Raw genomic sequence first — 12,048 nt, forward strand, 5'->3', positions numbered from 1 at the left:
CCTATTATTCGTCATTTATATAAATGACTGATGACTATGTGGGGGGGGGGTAGGATCAGTAAGTTTGCAGATGACACAAAGATAGGCCAGGTGGTTAACAGTGAGGCTGAGAGTCTTGGGTTTCAGGAAGATACAGACGGGATGGTCAAATGGGCAGAGAGGTGGCAGATGGAATTTAATCCTGAAAAGTGAGGTGTTACACTTTGGAAGGAGCAATGTGACAAGGAAATATTCAATGAATGGCATCACACTGGGAAGTTCCGAGGAACAAAAGGACCTTGGCATGTTTATAAATAGATCTCTGAAGGCAGAAGGTCAGGTTAATAGGGTGGTGAAAAAGGCACATGGGACACTCGCCTTTATCAATCGTGGAACGAAAGAGAAAATGCTGGAAAATCTCAGCAGGTCTGGCAGCATCTGTAGGGAGAGAAAAGAGCTAATGTTTCGAGTCCGATGACTCTTTGTCAAAGCTTTTATCAATCGTGGCATAGATTACAAAAGCAGGGAGGTCATGTTGGAGTTATATAGAGCTTTGGTGAGGCCACAGCTGGATACTGTGTGCAATTCTGGGCACCACATTATAGGAAGGATATGATTGAACTGGAGGGCTTGCAGATGCGATTCACCAGAATGTTGCCTGGGATGGGGAACGTTTAAGTTATGAAGAGAGGTTGGATAGGCTCGGGTTGTTTTTGCTGGAGCAGAGAAGACTGAGGGGCGACCTAATCGAGGTGAACAAAATTATTAGGGGCATGGACAGGGTGGATAGGGAGCAGCAGTTCCCCTGAGTTGAAGGGTTGGTTAGGAGGGGACACAACTTCGAGGTGAGGGGCGGGAGGTTGGGGGGGATTTGAAGAAAATCTTTTTTACCCAGAGAGTGGTGACAGTCTGGAACGCTCTGCCTGAGCGGGTGGGAGAGGCGGGTTGCCTCACAACCTTTTAAAAAGTACCTGGATGAACACTTGGCCCGTCTTAATATTCGAGGCGATGGGCCAAGTGCTGTCAAATGGGATTAGGATTGACAGATTTGGTGCCTTTCATGTGGCGGTGCAGACTTGTTGGGCTGGAAGACCGTTTCTGGTCTGTATGTTTCCGTGCTTCTATGATTCTATTGACCGCGGGCAAAACAAAAATCTGAATTTTTCCTGACCATCTTTTTCCACTTGGCAAAACTTTTCACCTCGACAAAAGAGTCGCCCGGGCTAGAAACGTTGGCCACCCCCCCCCCCCTCCGTTCCCTCCATAGACGCTGTCAGACCTGCTGAGATTGTCTGGCATTTTCTGTTTTTGTTTCAGATTCCAGCATCTGCGGCAACCTGCTTTTAAAGCATGTTGCCAATGCTTTGACACCCAATAGTCGACGAGATAGGAAACGTTGCCCCGCCCGCCCCGCCCCCCCCCCCCCCCAGGGTCCGTTCTCTCCACAGGCGCTGTCAGACCTGCTGAGATTGCCCAACACTTTTTCTGACCGACATTTTATCACTTGGCATTGGAAAATGCACAAATGCTGGCGACACAGTGAACAATCTGGTTTTTGTTCACCCCAGACCCCAGTTTGGTAGCTTAACCCCCCCTCGCCCGTTTCTGTGCACTGTGGTGCCCTTCGGAGACGACACCCCAGGTTCTTCCACTTAGTTTTGTCATAATAATAATCCCTGCAGTGCAGAAGAAGACCATTCAGCCCATCGAGTCTGCACCGGCCCTTGGAACGAGCACCCTACTTAAGCCCAAGTCCCCACCTATCCCAGTAACCCCACCTAACCTTTTGGACACTATGGGACAATTTAGCATGGCCAATGCACCTAACCTTCGCATCCTTGGACTGAGAGGGGAAACCGGAGGAAACCCATGCAGACACTGGGAGAATGTGCAAACTCCACACAGGCAGTGACCCAAGGTCGGAATCGAACCCGGGACCCTGGCACTGTGAGGAAGCAATGCTAACCACTGTCCCACCATACCACCCATAGGATAGAGTGTCATGGACTCTCTACAGTGGAGGAGGAGGCCATTCAGCCTATTGAGTCTGCAATGGCCCCCTCTCAAAGAGCACCCTAATCTAGGCCCAAGCCACCCTATCTCCGCAACCCCACCCAACCTTTTGGACGCTTGAGGGGCAATTTTAGCATGGCCAATTCACTTAACCGGCACACCTTTGGACTCTTAAGGGCCAATTTGGAATTGCCAGTGCGCCTAACCTACACGTCTCTTGGACTGTGGGAGGAAACCAGAGCACTCAGAGGAAACCTATGCAGGCATGGGGAGAAAGTGCAAACTCCGCACAGTAACCCAAGGCTGGAATTGAACCCGGGTCCCTGATGCTGTGAGGCAGCAGTGCTAACCACTGCCACCCTTTTCCCTATCTCCTCCGCCTGTTGCCACTTGTCGTTTCTGATTAGATTGATAAGGACGGGATATTTGATCTGAGCACATCTCTGTTTAACTTGCATAATGCATGCTTGTGTAATTTAACTTGTGCATTGGTTGGTGGAAATTTGCGTGTTGGAAAGCCATTGAGCATTTGTTTTAAACTCTACTTTCTTACTTAAGAAATGGTAGTAGGTATGAAGTGAATGTCCAATATATATGAAATAGATATTATGCAAGGTGCAAAAATTGATGAATATATCCAAAATATTGCTGTAATCACGCTTGTGACCAATCGGTGATTTTAAAAAAAGAAATCTTGATTGCTTGTACTGTATCAGGGTATTATAAGTGCCTACCTGCCATAATGTGTGGAATTGAATAATATTGTGAAGCCAGTCTAGTGTTTGATTGCTATTTAAAAGACAAGTGCTAACCTATGAATTAACACTACGTTTATTCAGATCTTTAAAAATTAATATTTGAACAGATGGTCACAATGGTAAATATGGACTTTTAAAAAAATTACTCCTGTGATTACAGGGACAGTTGTAGTGTGAAAATTTGGATGCAGCCATTTACTACAAATGCTTTAATGCCAGTGACCAAATGAAGAACCAACTATAATTAGAGCAAGTGATCTGTTGGGAGTGCAGGATCATTGAATCAGTAGAGTGCAGAAGGAGGCCATTCGGCCCATTTCTTCTGCGCCAACCCTTCGGAAGGGTACACAACCTAGGGTCAGACCCCCCCCCCCTCTCCCCCCATCTCCTTAACGCAACAACTCAGCCTATCCTTACCTTTTAGACACTAAGGGACAATTTATCAGGGCCAATCCACCTAACCTGCACATCTTTGGACTGTGGGAGGAAACTGGAGCACCCAGAGGAAACCCACGCAGACAATGTACAAACTCCACACACACAGTCATCCAAGGCCGGAATTGAACCCAGGTCCCTGGCACTGTAAGGCAGCAGTGCCAACCCCTGTGCTACCGTGCCGCCCTATGTAAACATTTAAAACCAAAGGTGGGAATTTTTCGAAGTAATGGCTGCTTAACGTGTTTGGGGTTGTTGGATGCCTGTAAATCACCTTGACTTGGCACCAGATTCAAACTGACGTTGAGAAAGGGCAAATCCAAGTCACAGAGTTCTTTGTAGGTAGCTTTGTAGCTGCATCCTTTTTCATCATCAATGTTTGCCATCATTTTCACCCCTTCCCATCCTCTCCTTAATATATTGACTCTTAACAAGTACATTTCAATGGGTATGGTAAGATAAAGTCGCCATAGTCCCAGATGACCACAGGCTGCTTTCCCCTTTGAGGGGGAGAGCTGATTAGTGGTGATTTAACCTGAGGATCACCACACTTCTGGCGGTGATGAATACTTCATGAATAACCTCAGCCGGTATGGAAATTGAACATGCTCTGCTGGCTTTGCTCTGCATCACGAACCAGCTGTCCAGTCCACTGAGCTAAACTCATGGGGCATTGGCATCAGGATTGGGGCAGGAGGGACCTGTACCGTTGGGGCGGTCTTCACCTCAACCATTCTGGGACGAGTGTTCCAACGAATAGGATAAATAGGTTGGTCACGAGGACTTTAAACTAGCAAGTTGGGGGGAAGGGAAGGGTAAAGCTATGGACAGTATAATGGTTGAGCAAGGCAATTGGATAATTGGAGAGCAAGGCAGCAGGCTACGTGACAGGTTATTATGTATTATGGGTTCAAAGACGAGGAAAATTAGGAGAAAGGGTAAGAGGAAAAATAATTTGCGAAAAGTTACTGATCAAGGTATTAGGATTCATAACAAAGACATAAAAAACAGCATAAGTGTACTTTACACGAATGCTCGTAGTATACGGAATAAAGTGAATGAGTTGATGGCGCAAATCATCGTGAATGACTGATTTAGTGGCCATTACTGAAACATGGTTAAAAGATGGTCACGACTGGGAGTTAAATATCCAAGGGTATCAGACTATACGAAAGGATAGAATGGACGGTAAGGGCGGTGGTGCAGCTTTGTTGTTTAAGGATGGCATCCGGGCAATAGTAAGGGATTATATTGGTGCTATGGAGGACAAGGTTGAATCAATTTGGGTGGAAATCAGGAATAGTAAGGTGAAAAGGTCACTGATAGGAATAGTCTATAGGCCACCAAATAATAACAGGATGGTAGGGCAGGCAATAAGCAAAGAAATAATGGATGCATGTAGAAATGGTACAGCGGTTATCATGGGAGATTTTAATCTGCATGTCGATTGGTTTAACCAGGTTGGTAAAGGCAGCCTTGAGGAGGAGTTTATAGAATGTGTCCGGGATAATTTCCTGGAACAGTATGTAATGGAACCTACAAGGGAACAAGCGGTCCTAGATCTGGCCCTGTGTAATGAGGCAGGATTGATTAATGATCTCATAGTTAGGGATCCTCTTGGAAGGAGCGACCACAATATGGTGGAATTTAAAATACAGTTGGAGGATGACTAGGTAAAATCAAACACTAGTGTTTTGTGCTTAAACAAAGGCGATTACAATGGGATGAGAGAAGAACTAGCTAAGGTAGACTGGGAGCAAAGACTTCATGGTGAAGCAGTTGAGGAACAGTGGAGAACCTTCCGAGCGATCTTTCACAGTGTTCAGGAAAAGTTCATACCTACAAAAAAGAAAGACGGTAGAAAGGGGAAAAATCGACCGTGGATATCTAAGGAGGTGAGGGAGAGTATCAAATTGAAGGAAAAAACATACAAAGTGGCAAAAATTAGTGGGAGACGAGAGGACTGGGAAGTCTTTAGGGGACAACAGAAAGCTACTAAAAAAGCTATAAAGAAGAGTAAGGTAGACTATGAAAGTAAACTTGCTCAGGACATAAAAGTAGATAGTAAAAGCTTCTACAAATATATAAAACAAAAAAGAGTGGCTAAGGTAAATATTGGTCCTTTGGAAGATGAGAAGGGAGATTTAATAATAGGAGACGGGGAAATGGCTGAGGAGCTGAACAGGTTTTTTGGGTCAGTCTTCACAGTGGAAGACACAAATAACATGCCAGTGACTGATGGAAATAAAAATATGATAGGTGAGGACCTTGAGATGATTGTAATCACTAAGGAGGCAGTATTGGGCAAGCTAATGGGGCTAAAGGTAGACAAGTCTCCTGGCCCTGATGGGATGCATCCCAGAGTGTTAAAAGAGATGGCGAGGGAAATTGTAAACGCATTAGTGATAAATTATCAAAATTCACTAGACTCTGGGGTGGTCCCAGAGGATTGGAAAGTAGCAAACGTGACACGACTGTTTAAAAAAGGAGGTCGGCAGAAAGCGGGTAATTATAGGCTGGTAAGCTTAACTTCGGTTGTAGGGAAAATGCTGGAATCTATCATTAAGGAGGAAATAGCGGGGTACCTGGAGGGAAATTGTCCCATTGGGCAGACGCAGCATGGGGTCATAAAGGGTAGGTCTTGTCTGACTAATTTGGTAGAATTTTTTGAGGACGTTACTAGTGCAGTAGATAACGGGGAACCAATGGATGTGGTATATCTGGATTTCCAGAAAGCTTTTGACAAGGTGCCACACAAAAGGTTGCTGCATTAACTAAAGATGCATGACATTGAGGGTAAAGTGGTAGCATGGGTAGAGGATTAGTTAACTAACAGAAGCAGAGAGTGGGGATAAATGGGTGTTTCTCTGGTTGGCAACCTGTAACTAGTGGGGTCCCTCAAGGATCAGTGTTGGGCCCGCAGTTGTTCACAATTTACATAGATGATTTGGAGTTGGGGACCAAGTGCAATGTGTCAAAGTTTGCAGACGACACTAGGATGAGTGGTAATGCAAAAAGTGCAAAGGATACCGTAAGTCTGCAGAAGGATTTGGATAGGTTAGGTGACTGGGCTAGGGTCTGGCAGATGGAATTCAATGTTGCCAAGTGTGAGGCTATCCATTTTGGGAGGAATAACAGCAGAATGGATTATTATTTAAACGGTAAGATGTTAAAACATGCTGCTGTGCAGAGGGACCTGCGTGTGCTGGTGCATGAGTCGCAAAAAGTTGGTGTGCAGGTGCAACAGGTGATTAAGAAGGCTAATCGAGTTTTGTCTTTCATTGCTAGAGGGATGGAGTCCAAGACGAGGGAGGTTATGCTGCAATTGTATAAGGTGTTGGTGAGGCCACATCTGGAATATTGAGTTCAGTTTTGGTCTCCTTACCTGAGAAAGGACATATTGGCACTGGAGGGAGTGCAGAGGAGATTCACCAGTTTGATCCCAGAGTTGAGGGGATTAGATTATGACGTGAGGTTGAGTAGACTGGGACTATACTCATTGGAGTTTAGAAGGATGCGGGGGGATCTTATTGAAACATATAAAATTATGAAGGGAATAGATAGGATAGATGTGGGTAGGTTGTTTCCACTGGTCGGGGAAAGCAGAACTAGGGGGCATAGCCTCAAAATAAGGGGAAGTAGATTTAGGACAGAGTTTAGGAGGAATTTCTTCACCCAAAGGGTTGTGAATCTCTGGAATTCCTTGCCCAGTGAAGCAGCTGAGGCTCCTTCTTTAAACGTTTTTAAGAAAAAGATAGATACCTTTCTAAAGAATAAAGGGATTCGGGGATATGGTGTACGGGCCGGAGGGTGGAACTGAGTCCACAAAGATCAGCCATGATCTCATTGAATGGCGGAGCAGGCTCGAGGGGCCAGGTGGCCTACTCCTGTTCCTAGTTCTTATGTTCTAAACCGGCCATTTGACCACAAAACCGGGCCTCTTGTCTAATCACTGTGCACAAAAATGTCTAACATCAATGTTTAAGCTTCACATCTAGATCTAAAGCCAACATGCAGTGGAATATGTACACGAGATCTTGCAAGAAATGTTGAGTCAATTTAATCCCCATTTTTAATGAAAATGTATTAAGTACATATATAGTGACACATGTTCATGCAGCAAAAAATACAGGAGCCCCTTTTTAAAGACCTAGGGTCAGCATCAACTACTCCAGGTTGAGGTTAAGGTTGTAATCTGAAGATCCTTCCTTCCAGACTACCTAACAATATATCAACTGTAGGCGTGGCAATTCTATATTGCACACTCAAATTAACAGAAGTGATTTATTGCAGCAAGTGACTTGTTATTGCTTAGAAATCAGCGCTTCTTAATCACCTCAAGACCTTCACTGCAAAACTGCAGTATCCTGGCAGCAAACTATATAATTTAAAAACATTCACAAAATTTTCAAAAGTATCGATTCCGACTTTGGCGGGGGGGCGGGGGGTGGAGTTTGCACTTTCTACCCATGTCTGCGTGGGTTTCCTCCGGGGGCTCCGGTTACCTCCTCACAGTTCAAAGATCTTTAGTGTCCAAAGATGTGCAGGTTAGGTGGATTGGCCATGCTAAAATTACCCCATTTGTGCCCAAGGACGTGCAGGTTAGGTGGGGTTACAGGGATAGAGCGGGGGAGTGGGCCTGGGGTGGGTGCGATGGACCGAATAGCCTCTTTCTGCACTGTAGGAATTCTATGGTTCTATAAAGTGAAGTAAATAATTGTAACATTCATATGGGGTTAAAGTAGAAGCTAAAAGAATCTTAAACTTTAATAATTTAATAGAACATAAAGTGCAGAAGGAGGCCATTTGGCCCATCGAGTCTGCACCGACCCACTTAAGTCCTCACTTTCATGCTATCCCCGTAAACCAATAACCTTTTGGTCAATAAGGGCAATTTATCATGGCCAATCCACCTAACCTGCACGTCTTTGGACTGTGGGAGGAAACTGGCGCACCCGGAGGAAACCCACGCAGACACTGGGAGAACGTGCAGACTCCGCACAGACAGTGACCCAGCGGGGAATCAAACCTGGGACCCGGCACTGTGAAGCCACAGTGCTATCCACTTGTGCTGCCCACAATTTCAGCAAGACATCTTTACTCCTGTACTCAAATCCCTCGCGATGAAGGTCAACATACCATTTGCCTTCCAAATTGCCTGCTGTACCTGCATGCTAACGTTTTGTGACTTATAATCCATATCTCCTGGATGTTATTTTTGTTTTAGGCTTTATATCTTGATCTCAGTAACATTGTCTGCCTCTTCTTATTTCTCTTTTTGCCACAACCCATTTTACCACCATGGTTTGCCATCTATTTAATATTTTCCCCTGTTTGATCTACGAAACATTTTCTAAGTTGAAACTTTGTGTAACTGCAAGTAATTAACACACATGTTTTTGTCACCTCTCTTGAAGACATTAAATCCACATCAGGGCATCGTGTACCCCATCCCACAAGCTGTATTTCATGACTAGGTTGACAGTGAGTATTGATGAACTGTCACCCATAGACATCATGAATTGACCAATTCATTACATGTAATTGGGGCAGGAAAGCTTGACTGGTGTGTTTCCTCCTTCCTTTAACTCGGGCTGCTGAATCCAATTGCTGTGTCTCTATTGTTGTTTAGCTGTGAGTATCCTGTATCCTTTAAATGTACAATTTCCTATAATGGAGAATTTTGACATCCAGCAAATATAAAATAAGCTTTTCAAATCTAAGGCTGTTGATCAGTAATTATGAACGTAGTAAAAAACCATCTTGCATTGCATTCAAACAGTGATTTTTACAGTGAGACCATGGGTGGAGGATCCTATTATTTCAGTGATTTCTAATTGATTACATTCTGGTGGACCTTGACAGTGCATCCTCTTGCGAAGCATACAGCAACCTCCGATTTTCACAATTGAACTGAAGGGTGGCACGGTGGCACAGTGTTTAGCACTTGCTTCACCGCGCCAGGGACCGGTTTCGATTCCTGGCTTGGACCACTGTCTGTGCGGAGTCTGCACGTTCTCCCTGTTTGTCTGTGTGGGTTTCCTCCGGGTGCTCCGGTTTCTTCCCACAAGTCCCGAAAGACGTGCTTGTTAGGTGAATTGAACATTCTGAATTCTTCCAGTGTTGATGTAAGCTGACTTGTGACACTAAAAGATTATTATTATTTTCTGTCCCTTTTAGAGGACACTGGATGGCGAGTGCTGACAACTCTGCTGTCATTACACTGTCAAATCTAGCCAGTGAGAATTGGGCCTGAAATTAATGGTCACTGTGATCAGTTCGGCTTTTGCAATCAATGTACTAATTGTAACTGATAATATACTGACTTGGGTCGTACTGATACTGCCACTTTCACAGCTGTGAAAATGAGTGAACCACATTTACATTGTATTTCTCAATCTAGTTAATTCTAAAACAGGAAATTTATTGTGGCTGCAAATGTTTTCCATTGGTAAATCTGACTTTGGCTGAAAGTGGATCTCTGAAGATTGATTTGGATGCAAAACTAAGAAAATCTCACTTTCAGCTGATAACCATTTTTCTTTGAGTTACTCGTGTGTGAACCATATCCAGACAAATAATCTCAAATATGACAATTGGAAGGTTAAACAGTGACCTTGAAGGGGAATTGTGCATTGTTGAGTTGCCAGGTCATTCTAAGCTGTCAATGTACTCTGGATTGTACCAGTTGTCCCACTTTTATATGTTATGTGCTTTAATTTCAGCTATCTAAATCTGAATTTACTTTAATTCAATGGTAGGTAGTCTTAGACCTGTACTTGCCCGTTAACATGTGCACAGGTACTTGGCTGGGTACCATTTGGCTTTGAAGGCAGTGTTGTGTTACTGGATTGCTTGTTTCTGAACAGCTGACTTGTGAAACTGCCTGGGAGCAAGGAAAATGCTTACTCCTGTGGCGTATATGCAGAACGGAGGCCTAAAATAGCCACTTTTGTTGCTGCATAGTCTACTTGGGATGTACCACCTGTAGTCAAGACACACTCAGGGGGTGACTGTTCATATTCAAATGGGTTCCTCCACTTTATGTGATGGATCAAACTTGTGTTTTCAGTTTGGGAAGTGCTGCACGCTGGGATGAAAATTAATTGTGATATCAAGGTTTTAATTTTTAAGATTGAACATGAGTACACAGGAGACCCCAAAGGAAGGAAGAAGGACCCTTCGATTGGCTGCGACACTTTCGCAAAATGTGTCGTATTTGCCATCAGTGCAAAATGAAAGCCCGATGGAATGCGCACCAGCTATTAATACAGACCAAAAACTAGCAGATTCTACAGGCCAGGCTGCTTCTGGAAGGAACCTGGACAACAATGCAACTACTTCTGCCACCGTGCAGCCCCAAATTGAGAAATCAGAGAATAAGCAAGATTTGCAGATGCAGTTGGATACACCTGACCCAGGTATGGTATATGACCTGATGAAATACAGGTTTTAGTAATAGTGGCTACATTACATAGAACTTATAGCATAGAAATAGGCCATTCAGTCCCACAGGTGTATAGTTTTCGAACCTCCTCCCATATCAGATCCTCTTTTTTTAAAAAATTCATTCATGGGGCATGGGCGTTGCGGGCTATGCCAGCATTTGTTACCCATCCCTATTTTCCCTTGAAGGGGCAGTTGTTGTGGGCCTGGAGTCACATGTAGGCCAGACCAGGTAAGGGTGGCAGATTTCTTTTCCTAAAGCACATGAGTGAACCAGGTGGGTTTTTACGACAATCGACAATGGTCATCATTAGACTTTTTTAAAATTCCATTTAAAAAAAAAAAAAAAAAAAAATTGAATTAAAATTTCACCATCTGCAGTGGTGGGGTTTGAACTTGGTTCCCCAGAACATTACTCTGGGTCTCTGGTTTACTAGCCCCGTGACAATACCACTATGCCACCGCCTCCTCCAAGTATTTATTTCTCATTACGGAAGACCGATTGCAGCTTCCCTTGATTTGTAAAATGGCGATGCGACTTGATTTTGACCTTCAGGTGACTATTCATTGTCAGTACAATGAATCGGTGATAATCTTACTTGACTGCGAAAGTTGGGACTTTCTCAGATACATAGCACATGTAAAGTGTACCTAATGGAGATAGCAATGCGTAGTATCTGCAATATATAACAGGTAGAAGGAAAACACATACAATGAAACTGGGAAAAGTAGGAAGGTTTAGTGAGAAAGCTGAAGAGGGAAAATAAAATGTTAATATGAGAGTGGAAAATCAATTTTTTCCTTTCCCTGGTCTAATCATTTATTTTATATCCTGTCCCTTGCTAATATTCTTTAACTAAGCGACAGATCTGGTTTGAATCCTCCTCCATCTTTATCACCATCTGCTAAATGTGGTTCTTCAACGCTATTCCTTTACTTGACCTTGGGGCATACTGGATATCAACTCCCATAGCAGCAGATTTGACATCAAGTGCTCACCTTACAAGGATTCTTAGATGCAAAACTGTTCCTCACTACATTCTGCATTGTGTCGCAGTATTTGTGCAAATGCCCCTTGTTGCTGTTTACTCGCTATAAATATGGCAGTCAATAAGGTGGCCCTTCCTTTGTCTAGATGTTGATATTATATTGCTTTCAGAGTCGGCAGGTATCAAATGAAACCACCACAAGGTTCAACCGGATACCGATCATTGACCCAACAACCAGTTAGTTAGTTCAAGTTAAACAATACTTTATTTACACACAAGATCAACTTATACATGCAACATAAACACTACGAGCTAAACTACACCTAACAACTATGACAACCTGCACTTAACTTCAGGCACCCGGCTTGGGTCAGAGGAACAGTGGCCTTTGTTCGAATCTGAATCTGCTGGATCTGGAGAAGTAACTG

General features: G+C 43.9%; 1 protein-coding gene across 1 annotated transcript in view; it reads left to right on the forward strand.

Annotated features, from left to right (window-relative positions):
* LOC140402544 (adenosine deaminase domain-containing protein 1-like) overlaps positions 1–12,048 on the forward strand; it is a 110,870-nt gene that overhangs the window by 2,751 nt on the left and 96,071 nt on the right. The window contains exon 2 of the mRNA XM_072490395.1: positions 10,320–10,606. Coding sequence (XP_072346496.1) covers positions 10,327–10,606 — 280 coding nt within the window. The 5' untranslated portion in view covers positions 10,320–10,326. The remainder of the gene's footprint in view (positions 1–10,319; positions 10,607–12,048) is intronic.

This window comes from Scyliorhinus torazame, chromosome 25, assembly GCF_047496885.1.
Source record: "Scyliorhinus torazame isolate Kashiwa2021f chromosome 25, sScyTor2.1, whole genome shotgun sequence".
NCBI lineage: Eukaryota > Metazoa > Chordata > Chondrichthyes > Carcharhiniformes > Scyliorhinidae > Scyliorhinus > Scyliorhinus torazame.